Source organism: Paramormyrops kingsleyae, chromosome 16 (assembly GCF_048594095.1).
Source record: "Paramormyrops kingsleyae isolate MSU_618 chromosome 16, PKINGS_0.4, whole genome shotgun sequence".
NCBI lineage: Eukaryota > Metazoa > Chordata > Actinopteri > Osteoglossiformes > Mormyridae > Paramormyrops > Paramormyrops kingsleyae.
In genome coordinates this window covers 21,868,264-21,888,971 of record NC_132812.1, presented here as the reverse complement: position 1 = coordinate 21,888,971, position 20,708 = coordinate 21,868,264, and the positions used below count along the sequence as shown (strand labels likewise).

The 20,708-nt window shown below is 50.3% G+C and overlaps 1 protein-coding gene across 4 annotated transcripts in view; it reads left to right on the top strand.

Annotated features, from left to right (window-relative positions):
• The window catches only part of LOC111858297 (protein TANC1-like), an 84,661-nt gene that overhangs the window by 33,914 nt on the left and 30,039 nt on the right, over window positions 1-20,708 (top strand). For 2 of the 4 annotated variants that reach the window (XM_023839944.2, XM_023839942.2), the window contains exons 4-10: window positions 1,019-1,123; window positions 9,832-9,968; window positions 11,704-11,878; window positions 13,925-14,194; window positions 19,464-19,586; window positions 19,692-19,973; window positions 20,141-20,283. In XM_023839944.2, the coding sequence (XP_023695712.2) occupies window positions 1,019-1,123; window positions 9,832-9,968; window positions 11,704-11,878; window positions 13,925-14,194; window positions 19,464-19,586; window positions 19,692-19,973; window positions 20,141-20,283 (1,235 nt within the window). Of the gene's footprint in view, window positions 1-1,018; window positions 1,124-9,831; window positions 9,969-11,703; window positions 11,879-13,924; window positions 14,195-17,851; window positions 18,472-19,463; window positions 19,587-19,691; window positions 19,974-20,140; window positions 20,284-20,708 lie in introns of those variants that run through there. The other 2 variants (XM_023839947.2, XM_023839945.2) reach the window with 2 other exon arrangements.

Here is a 20,708-nt window from a genome sequence, read left to right as displayed (position 1 = left end):
CCTCATGGGGGCTCAAAGCTTGTCCATTTTCCTGTGTTGTGGAACTGGGTCGTTCCATTTCGGGGGGGGGGGGTTGATTTACCGCATTAGGGGGAGGTAGGACGTGCTGAGTCCCACACAGGGGGCTGTGGGGGGGGGGAGCGGCCTGGCTACCAGCTGCCCATAGCCAATCGTGTCGTGCGTCATCCGGCTTCGCGGCAAATAATTTAACGGGTCGTTACTGGTTGCGGCGCCTCGCTCTCACGGTGAGCCCATCTGCGGCGCCGAAGGACGAGCTCTGGTTCCTGGTGCCAGCTTGTCAGGGACTGGGTGATGGGGGGGGTCATCGCAGTCCATGGTGCGAGGATGCGGGGGCAGTCTGGAGCGCAGCGACGCCTTACCTATGAGGCAGAATGGATTGATCCTCTCTACTGAGGAGTTTCTCAGCCCGTTGAGTCTCTGACTGGCAGTTCTGAGCGGCGGTTCTGATAGGCCGTTAGCCTGAATGGTGAAGCCCGCCTGGGAGTTAGAGGCACAGAGTGTCCCTGAAGGCATGAACATGGGTCTTACACACACACACAAACACAAGCACGCGCGCAGGCCCACCAGCAAACAAACCGGTGCAAACAAACGCACGTCACGACATTCCCCAGTGATCAGTTGCCGTGGTTTCCTGCTGCTGTTCGCCGTCCTGTAGCCTGCTGTCTTATACCAGGACTCCGTGCAGCATGCTCGCACAATCACGGGGACAGGAGAGCCGGGCCGGGCCGTGCTGGGCCAGGCCAGCCCCACTGGGAGTCAGATTCCTTACCCCACATCCCATCTGGAAGCATTTAATCCAGTATAGATTCTCTTTCTTCCTCTCTCTCTTGCTCATTCTCTCTGTTCCTTTTCTCTTCCACTCACTTAATCTCTCTCTTTCACTCTTTTTTCCCTATTCTCTCCCTCTTCAACGATCTTGCTCTCTCTCTTCCTCTCTCTCTTCCTCTCTCTCTCTCTCTCTCTCTCTTGCTTGCTCGCTCACTCGTCTTACCCACAGGTCCAATCAGGAAGCCCAAGTACGTGGAGAGCCCTTGCATACCCGGAGATACCATCGTCTCTGCGCTGAGGAAGGTGGCCCAGCACACAGAGACTGCCCACAATGGTGAGTGTGTGTGTGTGTGTGTGTGTGTGTGTGTAAAGAGCAGCATAGCCCAGTGATGGGGTCAAGCTGTCATGGAGAGCTGGCCTTGAAATGCATGAACCTGATTTTCATCCTCTGAAAAGTTAAGCGGAGAGATGGACCCCAGCTCTGATTCAGGTCTGTCTGTGTGTCTGTCTGTGTGTCTGTCTGTGTGTCTGTCTGTGTGTCTGTGTGTGTATACGCACGCACACAGTTTGTGTTTCTGCTCAGTTATGCAGCCATGAGCTGGGGATGAGCTTTCTGTGTTTATGTTCTGATTTTCGTTGTTAGTTTCCATGTCTGCTGAGATCGTCGGTATTTCCAGTATCTGATGGTGAGGCGCCGCTGGTCACTGATTGTTTATTGCTAGATGTTTATTGTTGGCTGCGCGTGTGTCTGTGTGTGTGTGTGTGTGTGTGTGTGCACGCGCTGAGAGGTTCTCATGATGTAGATGTTGAGATGTAGTCTCTGTTTTATGATGTTTCATTTTTGCTGTTTTGCTGCAATTTTATCTGTATACATGAGGGTACTATAGGAACAAGCAAAGGATCCATTGGGTTTGGATCAGACAGTAGTCTGACCAGATATTCCCGAAGTTGGGTCTTGACGTGTAAGTGTGTCATGTTAGAGTGATTTGCACGCCAGGGCTGAGCCTTGTGCACGTTCCTCATTAGTGTAAAATGGTTCCCTGTCGCCCGGCTTTCGTGGATCACTTTGGAGGCGGTCGAGCTCCGAGTTCCTGGTGTGGCTGCCGTTTGGCCGCGACTGCATGGGCATGGCCGTGGGGCTACCCTTCTGCCAGGTTGAGTGCCAGCAGTAGGTTAGTGCCAGGCCAACCATGACGCTGTAGCGACTGTAGGCCATCATTTCAGACTCCCGCGGCGTGAGGTGACGAAAGATTAGTAATGGCTGGAAGGATCGGGGCTTTGGTATAAGACAGCCAATGGCATCATTCTGTGGGATCCGGGCAGGACGGTCAACTCCATTGACAGTTCTGCTGCATCCCGTTTACCTTGGAGAAGAGCTGGGAATGATGTCACACCTGAGTTAACCGCGTCCAATGCAGCAAGTCGGAAAGCCATGTAGCAATACCGAGGACCTGTTTCAAAAACAGGATTTCTTGCTTAGCTGGATAACTTGTTGGATTTAGGGTACCCCAGTTTAAACGGCCTTTATCTTTGTTCACTTACATTTAGCCCAGAATCCCATAAATCTGACAAGTTGTCTGGCATAACAAGAAAACCTGCTTTCTGAAACAGGCCTCAGCTCTAGCCAGGTTGATTGTTAGCAATTGTTAGCAGTTGATAGCGCATTATGCAGTGTTTTGTGCATAAAAACACCATAGCAACATCTCCACAGATAGCAGTTGAACAGCACTGTGTGTACGATCAATGTAATGAAACACAAATAAGATATAAGTGCTAATAAACAGTTTATAACTACAGCTTTCACTTCCGTTGATGAAGGGTGCAGCCATCTTGAATTCTGAGGTCAGGGTTGCAGAGGTGCCTTCGACTTTCCGAGTCAGAATTCCACTCGCGAGTTTAAATGGAACGCAATATTAGCTATACCAGGATTCTTCAAATCTGGACCTCGATTCCAAATCCAGGCCTTGTTTTCAGTTCTCCCAAGTAGCTAGTTTAATAATTACTGATTCCTGATTGGTCAGAGACTTCACACCTGGCATACAGGCAAATGAAGGCTAGAAAACCAGCAGTGCTCGGACGTCGAGGACCATGATTTGAATAATAGGGAGCTATACTATGGGTGAGATCTCAACGACCGGCAATAAGCTAGCAAACTTTCTCCCAGCTTCCCACCTCTTAAATCACACTATTCTGCCCCCCTCCCAAACTTCTCTCACAGTCAGAGCTTTTAGGATACTGATGTCAAAAGTGCTTTTTCCGAAGTTTTTCAAGTAGAGTTAAGGAACAACTGACGTGGTTGATGGATTTTGCAGTATGTCACACCTCTGTGACTCTTTGCCTTTTGGCGTTTGAGGCTGACTGGTCCCAGCCAGTCACACATATTCGACAAGGTACCAGCCCACATACTCTTTTTGGTTTGGGGCAAAAGTAGCATTTTGCTACACTGCAGTGAATCAGAAGCATGGAATGTTGCAACTCTGATCTTGGCTACTGTGAATGGTAGCAGGACTTAAACTACCGGGAGATCCTCAGAATCCTGAATGGTGCACATATAGCATAGCACAGAGGTGCTCACTCTGTGCATGATTTGCATTGCACCAGCTTTTCTCTACAGCTCACCCTTAACATGGAAGTGCTGAGCCATATTGCAGCACCATGGTCTTCTGCAGACCATTGAATGATGCCACGGAGATGTTTGGTCATCTGTTCAAGATCCGTGACACAGCCTCAGAGAGATACTAAGAGTTTTGTGTGCTCCAGGTGTCGTCAGGTAAAATCAGGCAGCAGAGGGGTACCACTGCACTGTCTTAGGTAAGTAAAGTAAGAGGTACGCATCCCCACCTCCCAGTCTTATTGGGTCACCAGACATTGTGGGAAGGTGGCCACCGTGCCTGGAGAGAATGGCTGATGTGAAGGACACATAATGCCCAGACATCCAAGAGAGTGAGTGAAGGCCGAGCCGTTAGACACCTCAGGATGTGTCCAGGCTGAGGAAGGAGAATCTGGAGGAATCTGGGAGGAGTTTTCAACAAAGAGCCCGGAAACAGGAGTCTGTGACCTTCCTGTCCAAACTGTCACCCCAACAAGGAGCATGACGCCTTTGTAGTGCCGAAGTACGGCTCTGCTCTGAACCAGGCGCTCCCTGTGTACACACGCTCCACACACAAGTCCATGCTGACCTGGTGACAAACATGGGTTTGAACGTGCGCTTAATCATCCTTTAGGCACGGGATTGATTGTTCTGTGTGGTTCTAACGGTGTGAGATGTTCACACCCTGCGTTAGGGGCTCAGCTGTTGCCGTCGGCGTATCCGAGCTGGCGTTTTGGGGGAAGGTACCGGAGGCCTGCGAGCCCTGGGGTCGTGGATGGAATGAAGCGCCCCCTCCCCAGTGCTCTGCCTTTAAAGCAGGCTAGCGTTTCCTGGATTTGCCAGCTGCGCTGTCACATGGAAGACCTACATACACGCCAGTTGTGGGGGGGGGGGGAGGCGGGGGGTTAGCCTGGTGGTGCTTATAGGAACATCTCAGCCTTCTAAGGAGTCCAAACCCCACCCTGCTTCGCAGGAGCTCCAGATGGCTGGGGCCCATTTCTGATGACCCGCTCTGGAGAGTTTGGCCTCCGTTGAATGCTGATCGCTGCGATAACAGTCACCACACGGGGCAGCAGATGAGTGGCTCCCACGCGTGGCTTCTCAGGAAGTTCTACAGGCACTATAATGATGAGGGTGCGGCGTACTTGAGGAATTACGGTAATGAGGACAGTGTTGCCAGCACTGTGCTAGAAGTGGCAGTGGCCATAACTTTGGATGTATAAATGAAAAGTTTAAATATCCGCTCATTGCTATCACCTGCGTCGCCATCTTGACGCAAGTGTTGTGATTCACGGGGAAAGTGACCGAAGGTCTTGCATTGAGGGGCAGCACACCCCCTGGGCCTTTGTGGATACGCAGCTCGGGCAGCGATGGGCCAGAGGTCGCCATGTTTGACTTTGTTTTTGTGAAGAAAATAAGGTCTCCGTGACGACTCAGAGATGGGGGCTGTAATTAGCGCAAACTGCACCGTCAATGTCGGAATCGCTAAACTTCGCGGCAGAACATCCTTTTAATTAAGAGAAACTTCTGGCCTCTGCGCGGCCCTGTTAGCGATCTCCACAGAGGGCTGCAATTAATCCCTCCGTAAACTTCGCGAAATTGAAATTACATCTGAAACCACCAACCTCGATGAGGGATTTAAGGAGATAACCGGAGGCGCACACTATCATTAGCGATATCTGCGTATCAAACCGCTTCGATTGCCGCATGTTTTGTGCCTCTCTTCCGTAAATGAGGTCAAAGGTCAGCGGTAATTGGGCAGCTGGTAACCCGGCACTTAAGGAGTTAGACCAGAAGTTTTGTTTGACGGGAGGACGTTGGAGGTGGTGGGTGTGGCCGGAGAGGTCCGAGCGATGGCGAAGTGAAGACCGGGCTCTGCGGTTCAGAGGTGTGGCCACCAGCCTCGTTTCTAGAAGGTTCTTATGCTCAGAATATGCTAATAGTTTTGTCCCACCTACTTATCCCTTCGTTCTGTTTTCCAGCAAGGTTCTTGCAGCTCGTTCATTTCCATCCCTCTCAGACGGCGTCATAAACGCTAATTGCGTTCTGCGGGGAGGTGGGGATTTCACCCTTCACCTGACCTTGTACACCAACAGTCGTGCTTTTGCCGGAGGTCTTGGGAGCGGGGGGGGGGGGGGGGGGGGGGGGGCTCAGTGGTGGTGCAGATAGCTGTTGCAGCCCCGTGGACACACCCGCCTTTAATTATATGCCGGTAAACACACTTATTACTGTAATTATCTGCCAGACTCGAGTGCCTCCACACCACAGCCTGATTTCTGTCCCGTGTAAATATTAGCCTTGCTTGTTCTCACCCAACTCTCTGCTGCACGGGTTTTATTTCACTGCCTAATTGTACAGGCCATGGTAAATGGGTCAGCGAATACCTTTTTTGCTCTGCCTCTTGCTCTGCACCCTCTGTTCACCCCATTTTCTACAGCTGCTGTACAGTCTATGTTCTGGTCACAGCTGAATACTGAACCATAGGTGACTGAGCCTGATTAGTTAACAACGACACCCCCTTTTGTTAGAAAATGGTACTTATCCTTTTCTTTGTTTGTCGAGGGAATCCTTAATGTGCCTTTGAATTGAAGCCTGTGCCTTTTCCCTGCTGGTTTTTGAGGGTAAGCTGCCTGTCTTGGAGGTCTCGATGAACTCAACATCCTTGAAGAAGTGTCTTCTCTTGTGGTCACTCATTTGCTGCACTGCCGGTGTGGCCTCTTTTTAAACCGTGACTTACCGTAGTTGCTGGTAATTGCTCGTCGCTACAATAACTGCTTCATTTCAAAGGTATCCCGTAAGTAAGATTCCGCTTTTATGAACTGGAACTGATGGATTAAAATACATATGTACACAATTACTTCCACTGAACAAATTTCCAAAGAATTTGTTTGGCACAAAAAAAACAATGTTCACCCAGGGTCTCGGAAGCAAACGCTTCCCCGTTTAGCTCATTTTTGGAGAGCAAAAACAACTTACTAACTTAGGACCTGAACCATTATTAATTGAAATTCTCAAAACATAGACCATTTCGCTTGAAGCCTAACCCTAGCATTTTATTTGACTAGACACATATTTTCGCTGTTAGATCTGAAACATTCAGGCCACGCCCTGCACTGTAAGGACAGCATGGCCTGCCTGTAATGCACACTAGCTAGATTGCGGTTTGCATGGGGATGAGCGTGGGTTCCCTCTTGTTGCATTCCATTATATTACTTTATACGATGTTGCATTCCAGAGCTTAATTCTGTTCACTAATTAATTCAATGAGACTCTCAAGCCTGGTCCCGTCCACAAAGAACAGCCATTTTTCTCCATACAGATTACCCTGGAGTCTGACGTTTTTTTTTCAGTCACAGAAACAATAAAGGTTCCTCACAACATCAGCCACCTGGAGAAAATTGGTTCCCTTCACGGAGGAAAGAGACCATGGCCCCAGCGCTGATGTGAATGCTGAAGCCCCAAGGGCTCCGGTCTGTCACATCTGCTGCCTCAGATCGTGTCATTCAGCGTACATTCTTCAGGATCCATCGACCACGAAAACCTTAATGTGTTTTATTCGCCACTGTGCTCTTAAGTCGCCAACTGTACAAATCCCCCAGGTGCAAACGTGCCCCCCATGGGGATGTTTTGAGAACCACCCCCTCCCTCTTAACACAAAGAGTCTGTATTTATCCACAAATGGGGGTTCAAAGTTTGGGGGGGGGGGGGGGTAGTCTTTCACGCTGTCACTAACCCTTTATCTGACTTTGCAAATGTTGACTTTGTGTGCTTGTGGTCTGTTTGTTCTGCCTCGGGGGGGGGGGGGCAGAAATACAGGGAAAGGAACAAAGCCAGGCTGTTGGGTCGGGGAAACGATTTTACTGGCAGCCGGAAACGAGAGATCCCGAGATGTGACCTTTAGAAGCCGTGAAATGAGACTAAAGGTTTTGTTCCTGAGCGTAAAACGCGCCACTTGGGATGTGCGGGGGGGGGGGGCACAGCCTTGACCTTACAGAAGTAACGCTAGGTGGAGCTAAACAAAACGAAATACAAGCAGAATAAACGATGATGTGCTTTGGTTTGGAGCCATGATATTTAGACTGGCAACTGCGGCCTTTTATGACATCTACACATTGGCAACAGGGACAGTAGGTGGCGCTGAGAGATGGTGTTGGGATGATGGTAGGTTTAGCACAGCGTGAATCACTGAGACTGATCCGTTTGCACGAGGGACGAGGTGGAGCTCAGGCGTGATTCAGGTGTGTATTTACTCCTACCACAGACTAAAGGAGGGAATTAGTCAGTATGAGGCCATTATGTAATGTGGTGACCTCCATCTTGCATCGTAAATAGAGCATTAATTACTACAGTTATTTCCCAACTTGTTTGGCAGCAATGTGGGATTGAACCATCAGTCTGCTATTTAGTTTCCTTTTCTGTTTTTTTCTTACTATTCCAATTAGGTTGAGCGGCCTCTGTCATCGATTTAATCTGGGTTTGAGTGTCCCCAGCGGCCGAACGATGTTTTTATATGATCAGTGTAAACGGCTGTGTTTAAACAGCCTGGTTTCTGGGGGGGGGGATCCATGACTCTGGGGGGAGTATGGCTTAAGGTCGATCTGTGACTTATCTTTGTGTATTTGTAGTGTGGTTTAACTCAACTCCCAGGATCGCTTTAGGTCGGCACTGTCTGACAGTTGTTCTGGAGTTTTAGCAGATCGGTTCACCCAGCTAGCACTGTTAAGTGGACTGCACTGGTGCACAGTGAATCACTAGTGCCGAGTAACACATTTTAACTGATTTCTGATTGGGTGAAGGCTGCTGCCGGGCTGTCAGGTTAACCTGTTGAACCTTTATTCAAAGACAAGGCACCCATCAAACCCCGGGGTGAGGTATTTTACGGTATGAGTTTTGTAGTGTCATTGTTACTGGGTTTACCCTGAGTGTGACGGCTTGTGCCAAAAGTACATAAAATTAGTTTTTTCCCCCAGATCTTTTTTGCAAATGAAATAAGGACACTCAGAACAGCGCACACAGCCGTGTCCTATATAAGTGTGGACTGGATTAGACCACCTAAAACTACATTTTATTGTGTCACTTCTTTTCACAAACCTACTGCAAGGTCCGAAACACTTTTGGCGCCCAGGCCAGATTCACGTCGTCCTGACTGCCAGGCCCGTCTTAAGCAGGAAAACCGTCTGAGATAGGCGGCCAGAAGCAGTGTAGGTCTGCAGGACATCTGAGATAGGCGGCCAGAAGCAGTGTAGGTCTGCAGGAACTATTTCCAAAAGCAGGATCTCTTGCTTACCTGGACCCCTGCTGAAAAAACAGCGTAGAGCAGCATTTCTGGTTACCAGCATAACCAGTATAATGCATGTTGGTTATACCAGCGTATGATGTGTTTTGGTGCTGATCGACCAGCTTCATGTGCAGGAAGACCAGCACAGCCATGTTGGTCCACCAGCTACACCAGTACCAAACCAGCACAACATGTCTGATTTAAGGTACCCCAGTATAAATGGTATTTTATGCATAAAACACCATAGCAACATGTCCACAGATGGCAGTTGGACAGTTCTGAGTGTACGACTGATTTAATGAGCCATAAATAAGACTTAAGTGCTAATAAACAGTATATACAGTATCTCACAAAAGTGAGTACACCCCTCACATTTTTATAAATATTTTATTATATCTTTTCATGGGACAAAACTGAAGATATGACACTTTGATACAATGTAAAGTAGTCGGTCTACAGCTTGTTTAACAAAATAACTAAACACACAGCCATTAATGTCTAAACCGCTGGCAACAAAAGTGAGTACAGCCCTAAGCGAAAATGTCCAAATTGTGCCCAAAGTGTCAATATTTTGTTTGGCCACCATTATTTTCCAGCGCTGCCTTAACTCTCCTGGGCCAGGCTGCCACTGAAACCCTCAAGATCAACCAAAGATGTGAGGGCTGTTAGTTTTACTGTAACTAAAGCTCTCACTTCTGTTGATGAAGGGCGCAGCCATCTTGGATTCTGAGGTCGGGGTTGCAGAGGTTCCTCCGATTTTCCGATTCGGAATCCCAACTTTAGGGGGCATTCCAGTTGAAATTTCCGACTGGGAACTTCAGAGTTCAAATGGAAAGCAGCAATGCACTGGCCTGTGTTGGGCCCTGGTTGCCTGCTGACACACAGTTTGCTACTGTCATCAGTTGGACGCGGGGGTGGCCATGGGTCATCTGAGAGGGGAGACCCTGGCAGTAAAATCCCATGTGGTGGACAGTTACCATTCACAAAACCCCACTATTGGCCGGCTTGCATGGGAGGGCGGGCATCTCTCACGAATGAACCGTGGTCATTGGAGGACGCCTTCTGTGTGTGCTGAATGCACAGCCTTGACCTGCCCCATGGATGAGATGGCTGTGCTCTCAGGTGTGGTCATCAGGGCTTTCACTGTCTCTAACCCCGCCCATTTGTCTTGCAGAGCCACGCCCCCAGAGGGAGCTGAGCTCCGCCTCCTCACCTGCCACTCAGGAACTGATGACCCGGCTGGGATTCCTACTGGGAGAGGGCATCCCGGCCGCTGCTGGCTTACCCATGGAGGACAGGAATGAGAAAAAGGTATTTTGGACATGCCCCCCCTAGCCAACCTGCAGATGTTGCTGCTGCGGAATCAAGCACGAGAGAGAGAGAGAGAGAGAGAGAGAGAATTTCTGCACTGATAGGTAACACTTTGTTTCACTGTTTTGGGATCAGTCTCCAGTCTGTTCTTACACCAGGTTGCATGTTGAGTCTCAAGCTGGCTTCTGCAGGGGAACGTGCGGTTCTGTGTAGGCTGGACGTTCCGTCGTTGCCGGGTGCTCGTCGGTTCGCCTTGGCGCGGGGGCAGTTATGTCGTCTTTGTGTTCGGTTCTGCTGATTGGTGCCGAGAGGCCGGAGACTCCTTTATTAACGATGATATCAGCAAGGAGCCTCGGCAGAAGGTTGTGCTCAATGAGCCGTTTTCAGTAGATTTCAGAAGTTCTGCATGCGCATCCAGGCCTGCGTTCGGGCCGCTGAAGCTGAAGCTGAAGCTCGCGGCCTTCTCCCCTTCCTGGCTGATGGAGGCTCGGCTTCTGTTCCATTCCTAGCCGGATCGGATGTTAACGGTTGAAGTTGTCTGGAATGCTGTGGGGTTTAGTCCCAGATGGACGCCTGCTGTCAGCACCTCACCCCCTCCCGGAACAAGTAGCTTTCAAGGCCTGGATTTGTAACCGGACTCGGCCCCAACCCACAGGAGGGAGTTGCACTGTTGTAAAATTATCCAGCTAGATAAATGATTAAAGCATTGAAGGAGAGATTAGTTGTTTAATAATCTTTGGATAAGAGTCTCCTAGGCACGTTTTAATGTGCCGGACATGTGCTGCCTGTTTGCAGGTGACCGGTGGCTGATCTCAGATCAGGCTTATGGCGATTCTCAGTTTGTCTGATGTGCTTGTTGCTTGTGAGGCTACAGAGTGGAGAATCATGACTATAGTGTGTCTGTCCTCATGCCTGCAGTTACCTGCTGACAGCTGCCCCCTCGACCTTGTTCATCTAAAAAAAAAAAAAAAAAACACGGTGTTAGTTGCCAAAGAATGCTGCTAATGTTTTTGTTCTGGTTTGCGGAACATTGTGTTTTTTTTTTTTCTTTTTGTACTGGCTGGACTGAGTTATTTAAATTCCATCTTGGACTGGATTAGAGAAAATGTGTTTCAAGACTGAAAAGAATATTAAGTTGGCCTGGCCCAGACGATGCTTGCTGAGAGTCAGTGTTTCTTTATGGGGGAGACCTCGCATGCATTTGTCTCAGAACTGTGCAGGCCAGCTGCCTTCTGGGGCTTGCTCTGGTAGCACCCAGGTCCATTAGAGATAAGAGTGAGTGTTTTGTCTGCATGGCGCGGCCTGAGAGGATGTTAGTGGGTCAGGTCAGACCCTTATCATGTGGTCTGTGCCGCAGTCGCATAGGGAAACGTGGTCGCAAAACCTTAGGCCCAAGTCCTGAGAGGAACCCCCTGGGGAGCTCAAGGTACTTGGTTTCGTTTGTTCAGAAAGCTGGTACTAACATGGCTGCAAAGATTCAGTGCTGTCGCATGTGCACTAGGAACAAATTAGGGGCCACACCGTTCCCTTTGTAGCTGATTCGCAGACTACTCTATGTGTGCAGAACTGAGTCTCTCGTGATGTCATAGTGATGATATCATACGGAAAATGTCATGCTGATGATGTGATGTTGGTTCTGTCATAATGATGATGTCATGTTGGTTGCGTCATAATGATGGTGTCATGGTGATGATGTCATACTAATGATTCCCACTTCCCCCGCCCCCCACACCAGTGTACTGCACCTAGCCAAGGAGTGAGTCCCTGCTCCACCCTGACCAGCAGCACGACCTCCCCCAGCACGGACAGCCCCTGTTCCACCATCAGCAGCCGTGCCAGCCGGCCGCCCCCCTGCGGGGCCGTCCCCAGCCCCAGCTCCACCCTGGAGAGCAAAGACAGCGGCATCATCGGTGAGCGCAGACCAAGATCAAAAACTAGGGACTGCTCTCTCCAACCACTGACACCTCTGGCTTTCTGTCAACATATACATCCCAGAATCCCCTGCTACTCAGGAATGTCAGCACCCTACTTCAGTATATGGGAGGACCACTAGCTTTCACAATAAAAGTCTCCCACTAAAGCTGGAACATTATTCGCTATGTTCTCAGTCTGTTCCCGGCTTTTATGCTCTTCAGCCTTTAACTCCTAGATCCTAGATTGTATACCAAGGATTAAGCCATTTCCTCTAGTGAATCTCTTCTGTTGAATTCAGTTTATTCTAGTACCAAGCAAAGATATAACAACAAAGTTAGCATGGCAGTTAATGACAGCCATTTTCATTGGCTGGGATATGTGTCCATCATATTGGCAGCCGGGCACCTTAGCAGGAATGCTTAGGTTATTGACTGGTGTGTAGAAGCATCCTTTCCAATGACAGTAAACAGGAAGTGACTTCAACTTCCTGTTGCGAGACCAAAAAGAGTGTAATTTTTAATGTGATAAATCACATGCTTGTCTCTTTTTTTATTTTTTATTATTTGATGCGGTTAATTTTTCTGAGGACTTGGTTCATTCTTGACAAAACTGGGCCAAACATGTGTTCCTTTACCTTTCTTCGCGGGTTTCTAAGTAGGGCACGGGTTTGTGTTCTACCCCTCACGCTTCAGCCAGGGCCCCTCCCGGGGGCTCACTCTGGTCCCGGCAGCAGCAGTTGAGCTGCGGTGGACCAGCTCAGGTCTGAGTCATGTTTCTGACACCCGGTTCGGTATCATAACAGCCGAATAATTAATGTCAGCTTTGAAGCCCTGTTCGCCGTTCCGTTATGTAAGGTGTTTTTAACTGTTTCCACACATAACCCACCCAGGTTGAGAGGGTCTCAGTTTACTGGATAAGATCAAGTGGGAGGGGGGAGGAATCCATTAGTCTGTCATAGAATCAGAGATATGACACTTTCTGGGTCTTTAAAAGACCCCGATACTGAGGTAACAGCATTGTGGCTGGGTGCTGGGAGGGCCTATCAAGAATGGACTGGAATTATTTACATCAAACGGTGTCCTAATGTGGCCAATTTAAAAACAACATATTGCTTGGAATGCTGGGTGTTTTATATTTGTGGGTAGGTTATAATAACCTGTTGCTGATTGATGTGGGTTATAAAAAAGGATGCTTTATGATGTGAATGGAGAAAACGTGATTTTCTGAGAATGTTGGGGGAAAACAACAGCTAAACAAAAATGGGATGTTTTATCCTTGATGTGTTTATTTCTGTAGATGTCCTGAGTCACTTTTTCTGTATTCAGTCCAGTCAGATGTAATTTTGCCCACGGCAATGAAATTCGTATTGTCTGTTAAGCTTGGTTTACTGACTAGTGGATTCCTCCGCTGATTGGATATAATCCTCCGCTGATTGGATGGAAGCCTCCTCTGATTGGATGGATGCCTTCTCTGATTGGATGAATGCCTCCTATTTTTGGTTGGTTGCCACTGAGCTCAATTTCTCCCTCAAGATTTTGATATTTTAGTGTTTTTTTTTTTTTTAAAGTTCTGGAAAGTTAATGGATTTTCTCTCATCTGAACAGACCCCTGTCCAAAACCACAGGGGAAAATGCCTGTTCGTCCTTCTCCCTCATCTCAGTCAGATCCTTTGGTCTTTTGTGCTTAACGTACAAGGGTCGTCACATGTACACCTGACTGCATTCCTGCTTTTACGAATGGCCTCTGAGTGACAGCGGCCTCTGAGTGACAGAGGTATCGCACCCTTTCCAGCCACCCCCACAGAGATGCTGCCGCTTGTCCATGAGCGCTACCCAGCTCAATCCGCTTCAGTTAATTATCCAGCTGCATTAATTGGATAATTACATGTGGCTTTAGATTACAGTGCCATTTAAGCGAAGCCGGCGCACGGTTACGGAGACCTGTGGGACCGCAGCAGTGACATGCCCCTCAGACAGTCGTGCATAACCCGAGTGAGTGTGACGCCGCTAGTGTGATGGCCGCCCGTCTCCCTGCCCCCGCAGCCACCGTGACCAGCTCCTCGGAGAATGAGGAGCGTGGAGGCTCTAGCCTGGAGTGGAGGAAGGAGGGCGGCTTAAGGGACAGCCGGCGACACGGACCCATGCGGGCAGTACGAGCCGATGCCTGCTCGCCTGTGGCGGAGGAGGAGCCAGCTGGCCCTGCCCCCGCCCCAGGCCCCGCCCCCCTGCTCATGGGGAGACCACTCCCACCGCCTCGACCCCTGCACACCACCGCCTCGTCGCTGGCGATGCAGCGGCCCAACTCTGTGGCAGGTGAGTGCCCCTCCCCGTATGTCCGCCGCCGCACCCTTACCCCTCCCCAGCACCCGAGTGTGGCTCTCCCCTAGAGTTCCAGACCTCGCCCCATCTCTGTAAACTCCCCCCACATGTGCTCTTCTCTGAAATACGAGGACTGCTCTCTGTCCTGGTGAAGCTGCCCCAACGCACCCATGCAGCCTAGCAACAGAGTAATGCAGCACTCTTGTGTCGTCACATCCTGGCGGCTGCGGCCGCTTCCCTCAGCGCCGGGGATCAGCTCAGCGCATCAAATGCGGGATGAATGTGCAACTAAACCGTGGAGGTGTGAGGTGTGATGGGGAGACATACATGTGCCCTGTAAATGCAGAGGGTTAGGCCTGTTTTACAGCAGCCAGGGCGGGGGGGGGAGAGAGAGAGAGAGAGGACGATCGACAGGCTGGCATTTTGAAATGTCACAGAGAAGAGGACGCTTTTTGTTGCTGTTTTTTTAATTGTTTGTAGCTTCACTTTTTATTTGTGCCATGGATAGATACTCTGGCAACACAAATATTATTTTGTCATAATGATAATCCCACTTAATTTTTTTTTAAAGGTTGTATGAGAAAGGGGTAGAGATCTGGTAAATTAATGGTGCTGGTGCCCACCCTCCAGGGCAGGGGCACAGCCCCGCCACAGCTGGCCGAGGTCAGCCAGGTCTAGGGGTCGAGTCCGCAGGGGGGCAGGCGGGCGGGCATTCCCTGGCACCCAGCTGGTGGTCCTCTCTCTGTCGGGGAGGGGGGGCAGTGGATTAGGGTTATGGTTAAGGTTAACATTCTGATGCGGTCGCAGTAGGCAGTGGGGTGGATGACCACTCAAAAAAACTCCACCCCCCTGGGTTAATATTTAGCCACAGAGCTGAGTGGACCCTAGATCAGCTGAAGACAGGATGCCTATGGAGGTGAACATGAGGTGTGCAGGTTCTTCCGGCAAAACTGGAGAACCTGCGATTAGCTGGTGTCCCTCTGTCATGTGGCCCCAAGACTGAGGGGCGAATCACCCCATTTCAGGCAGGAACCTCAGAACCAGGTGGCTTTATCCGGCAAATATATTACACAAGGCTCCATGTTCTACTCTACTCATCAAAGTTACGGTTGTGGCCTGTATGGAGACCCATAAATCTGTAGCCTTTCCATTTTTCGGTGTCGTCTTCCACTCTGTCCAGATTGCTCTCCTTGGCCTCTGCATGGGGTTTGCGGTCCGTACAGTCAAGAATTCTGCTGCCTGCTGTTGCCCCCCACTGGTAACAGGGGGTCCCTGCACCTGTCAGAGCCTCAGCATAAATCAGATTAGGAGGCAAAACCATTAAAATCTTACTAATGACTGTTGCTCGGTGTGGGAAATGGGCTTGTGTAACACATATGGCTTTGTGTGTGTGCATGCGTGACCCCCTGTGTATGGTGTGTGTGTGTGTGCGTGTGCGTGTGGGGCAGGAGGCATGTCTTCTGGGGCACTGATCTATGACCAGTGCATGTCAAATGCTGACCGTACTGTATCAATAACAACCCAGAAGCAAAACACAGCTAACCACACATCACTAACCTTGGGGATAACGAGTGGATCCTATATTGTTTTCAGGCTTGTCGCCCCCTACTGACAAACTGTAAGCCTTGCGGGATCATCGTGTATCTCTCTGTTCATTTCGCTTCGCCGATCCTCTGACTCGTCGGCACCCTCCCGGCCATGGTACCCCATGTTTTTATTTTATTTTGCTCATTCATCTGGGTTGTTATCTGCGTTTGCATCACCCACAGTTGCTACAGGAAGGCCTGAGCCTTTCAAGTCGTTCTTACAGTCATTTGTATTTGATATTTTCTCGGGTTTGAAGCAGACCTCTCCCTGTGACCGTCAGTGTTTGTACTGGGATCTTATACTGGGTCGTTCTACTTGCGCCTTTGCCACGCAGCTGCATGTATCCGCACAAGGTCATAAGCAGATAGCGTGGGTCTCGGTCTCCGTGGTTACGCTGTCTGCCAGCTGCTTGTGTTTTAATCGCACTTTCTGTGTGTCTCTTATCTGGGCTCGCCTTTGCAGTATCAGGGCCATCAGCCTGGTGGAAGGACACTGTTCTTTAGCTCAATTTTCTATGGACATCTTCAGCCCAGGCTCACATAGGTCTAAATCAAATGTCGGGAGAACAACAAACGCTAAAGCTCCCTCCCAGCAGGACCGGCGCAGGGTCTGGCTCCGCCCACCTGTGCAACCCCCCCCCCCCCCGCTGCAGCCATACACCATCCTGTGCATGGGTGCAGTGTGTGTTTGTGCACATGTGTGTATGTGTGGGTGTGGGTGTGCGTGTATGTGAGTTTGCAATGCGTCGAGGTGTCTTTCTCCATGTGTGGTACATGCTGTTGTTTGCTCTCTGTGCATCTCTGAAATGCACAGAGTCTAATATGCAGAGTCTGTGCATTTTATATTATGTGTGTTTTGATAACTTCTATGTGTATCTATCTGTGTTTGATATCCTCTATGTGTATCTCTCTGTGTTTGATATCCCTTTGTGTATCTCTCTGTGTTTGATATCCTCTATGTGTATCTCTCTGTATTTTATATACCTTTGTGTATCTCTCTGCGTTTGATATCCTCTATGTGTATCTCTCTGTGTTTGATATCCCTTTGTGTATCTCTCTGTGTTTGATATCCTCTATGTGTATCTCTCTGTTTGATATCCCCTGTGTATATCTCTGTATTTTATATCCCTTTGTGTATCTCTCTGTGTTTGATATCCTCTGTGTATATCTCTCTGTGTTTGATATCCTCTATGTGTATCTCTCTGTGTTTGATATCCCTTTGTGTATCTCTCTGTGTTTGATATCCTCTATGTGTATCTCTCTGTGTTTGATATCCTCTGTGTGTATCTCTCTGTTTGATATCCTCCGTGCATATCTCTCTGTGTCTGATATCCTATGTGTATATCACACACACACACACACTGTTACGCTTCAAAGACTGCAGAGGGAGGGGGGCAGGGTGGGCATGATCCAAAAAAATGGGCTTAGAAAGATTTTGGAAAAAAACAAGAAATCTCAGTGTTTTTCTCCACTTCCTTTTTCATGGAAATATCACCACCCCAGGACTGAACGAGAAACCAACTCCTTCCTTTCTTAAACCAGCAGACACATCTCTCCCTTCCTCCCTCTTTCTCCTTCCCCCTCCCTCTCCCACCCTCTATCACCCCTTTATCTCATCCCCCTTCCTTGCCTCTCACCCCTCTTTCAGCCCCCTGTCTTCCTTCTGTCTCACTCCCCTCCCCTCCTTACCTTTCTCACCCCTCTTTCATCCCACTCTCTTCCCTCTGTCTCATTCTTCTCTCTCTCTCCCTGTCTCACCCCTTTCTCTCCCTCCCCCTTTCTCACCCTTGCCTCTTCATTCTCTACCTCCCCACCTCACCCCTGTCTTATTACCCCTCTATCTTTCCCTCCCTCTCTCACCCCTCCTCCTCATCCCCCTCTCTCCCTCCCTCTCTCACCCCTCATCTCATCCCCCCATCTCACCCCTTTTTCATCCCCTTCTTTCCCTCTCTCACCCCTCGTCTCATCATTCCTCTCTCTTTCACCCCTCTGTCTCATTCCCTCCCTCTCTCACCCCTCTGTCTTATACCCCTTCCCTCCCTCTCTCATTCTCCCTCTTTCTCCCTCCCTCCCGCTATCCCTTCCTCTCTCACCCTGCTCTCCCCCCTTTCATTGATTCCTCCTTCTACTCTGCTCTCACATACAGCTCACGTCGGAGTGCTCACCGGCTCCCGGCTTCCGTGCATCTCTGCTCCGTCCACCATGTGGTGCCCCCCCTTGCCGTGCCCCCCCACCCGAGGCACCGTGTTCCCCTCACTGGTTGAGCATTAGCTCTGTGCAGCAGTGACGCCGGCGGCCAACAGCAAGCAGATAGTTGGCGGCTTTTGCGGATGGAGGTGGCAACACGGAAGCTTCCCTTAGTTTCCGCGGCGACCTCCGCTCTCTGGGTCTTTCGTGGGGCGTCAGCGGCGTCTGGCTACAGCTCGCTTGCTGTTTCGCGACTCGCTCCTGGGAAGCGCCGTGTGCTCACAGGTTGCATCGTTCCCCGGGCTGCCGGGAGCGTGGGTGCTCGCCACAGCATCGCGCTTTGAATGGACCATAAGAACGCACCGCTGGCTCCCTTTCTGGAGGATGGGCTACATTTTTTAAAACGCCTTTCAAGTTCTGTGGATGAGGACAGCTTCGATCTGCACGGACGGAGCTCGCAAACTGAGGCAAACGCCCAACTTCAGGACGCCTGAGGATGTGAGTGGCCCCTCCCATTTCTGCTGGATTTTGGCAAAGTGAAGCTGGGGAGGAATCTTAACAGCAAATTTAGTGATGTGAGGCAGGTTTTGGAGGACGTCTCTGTCTGTGTGTGTCTCCTCTGTCTCTCCATGTATCTGTCTGCCCCTGTGCCTTGCTGTGTAGATAAAGAACAGGTCCCCATCCCAGTTGGTTGCCCAGTTCCCTTATTTATGGTTCCTTTGAGGTCGTAACCGTTCGTGTGTTTGAGTGTGTAGCTGTGTTCATTTGTACTCTTCTCTCTTCACCAGGCTTCCATGTGCGAGTGTGCCTGTGCATATGGGCCAGTGTTTTGCCCCCCTCGCTGCCCCCTTTAAACCACCCCTCTTCCCCTAATCCGCTCTTAGTGAGCATGTAAGCGCACATGTGTGTGTGTGTGTGTGTGTGTGAGAGAGAGAGAGAGTATGTGTGTGTGTGCCAGTACGTGTGTGCACGTGTGTGCGAGTGCGCATGAGTGTGCACGTGTGTGCGAGTGCGCATGAGTGTGCACGTGTGTGCGAGTGCGCATGAGTGTGCACGTGTGTGTGCACGAGCATTTGTGTCTGTGTGTGAGTGAGCAAGTGTGAGTGTGTGAAAGTGTGTGTGAGTGTGTATGAGAGTGCTCTGACTTGCACCTTTCAGCAGCTTTCATGCTGTCAGAGTGAATCGCTTGGCACTGGTTGATCAGACTGGTAGCGGGGCAACGTTAGCAGTGGTGAACTGTACCTTGCTGCTCTGCCGGCTCGTCTGAGGACTCGGAACGGCTCTACCAGCTTCTTTCAGGAAGCATCGCTCTCTGGTTTTTGCACGTGACACCCTACTCACACTGCACTAAATTGCGCTGGGTAGGTAGTCCAAGATGGCTGTCCGTCATGCTGGAGAGGGGCAGTACGTGAACTCTGTGAGTTGGGTATACTTTTAGACCACCTGGAATCTTTAAAGAGACCCCCCCCCGTGTCTCTCCCTGGCCACAGCCACCAGTTCCACCAAGCTGGAAGACCTGAGCTACCTCGATGAGCAGCGTAACGCACCTCTGCGGGCCTCCATGCGCCTACCGTGCTCTGGCTCGGGAGGAAAGACCCTGCAGGACTCCAAGGGTAGGCCGGCCCTCTCGGTCCTGTCCTGTTCCACTTCGTGTGGAGGACTTTGGGATAGGTGACAGCGGGCTGCCTTGCCAGTGATACCGGTTCTGCATTCCCTAGCTCGGTTCCTGCCCTACAAGCCAGCGGACATCATGCTGAAGCCGCTGCTCTTCGAGGTGCCCAGCATCACCTCGGACTCTGTGTTTGTGGGACGCAACTGGGTCTTCCAGCAGCTAGAACAGGCCCTTGGGAGCCAGGCCACAGGAGAGGGCCGCGGAGCCGTGCTGGTGGCCGGGGCTGGGGCCGGCAAGACTGCCATAGTCTCCCGTCTGGTGGCCCTCAGCTGCCATGGAGGGCGCATGCGTCAAATTGCCTCCAGCAGCCCTGGAGCTCCCCCTAGAGGTAAGGGCAGGACGTGACTTGTGTGTCGACCAAGTTCTTCACGAGTGCATCTTGGAAATACAGAGAAAAGTGAATTAGCTTGCCAGGTCTTGGTTGCTCTGTCAGGGTGCCTGGTCAACAAAGATAGTGTTAACTCATTGGTCTCCATACCTGTTCTTACCCTACAGGTGGCGACAGCAGTTCAGAATTACCGCTCAGCCAGGCCACCTGTCCCTCAAGCACTCCTGGTACCCTGCGGGATGGCAGCTGTCCCGGGACACCCGAGCTCCAGAGATCCAGGGAGGAGACCATCAAACGGCTGGCCTCTAAGGTAGGCCACTCCTACTCTCAGATGGGCAGCATCTTCATGCCGCTGATTGGCTGAAGCCGTCGCCTGTTGCATTCCCTCGGTTGCAATTGGCCATGTGAGCAACTCAGTGCAGAGAGAAGCTCATATTTTCAGTCTGACTGCGATTCAGCGAAACACAAACCTAGTACGGAACCAATATTTCACAATGGAAGAAAATGTGTCATGAGTTATCTGTCTGTTGTGTTATGGTCAGCCTATGACTGATGTTTATTGTAGTAGCCGGTCTTCTCGAGCTGCAGGGTCGTGTTTTCTCAGCTTATAAAGAGACATTAAAGTGTTTTCCGGAAGAACGGATGTTTATTGACAGCCACGTGGCATTGGTGAGACCTACCGTCTCCGGGAGCCCCCCCCCCCCCAGATACGTAATGAAGCATTCTCTGTCCGTG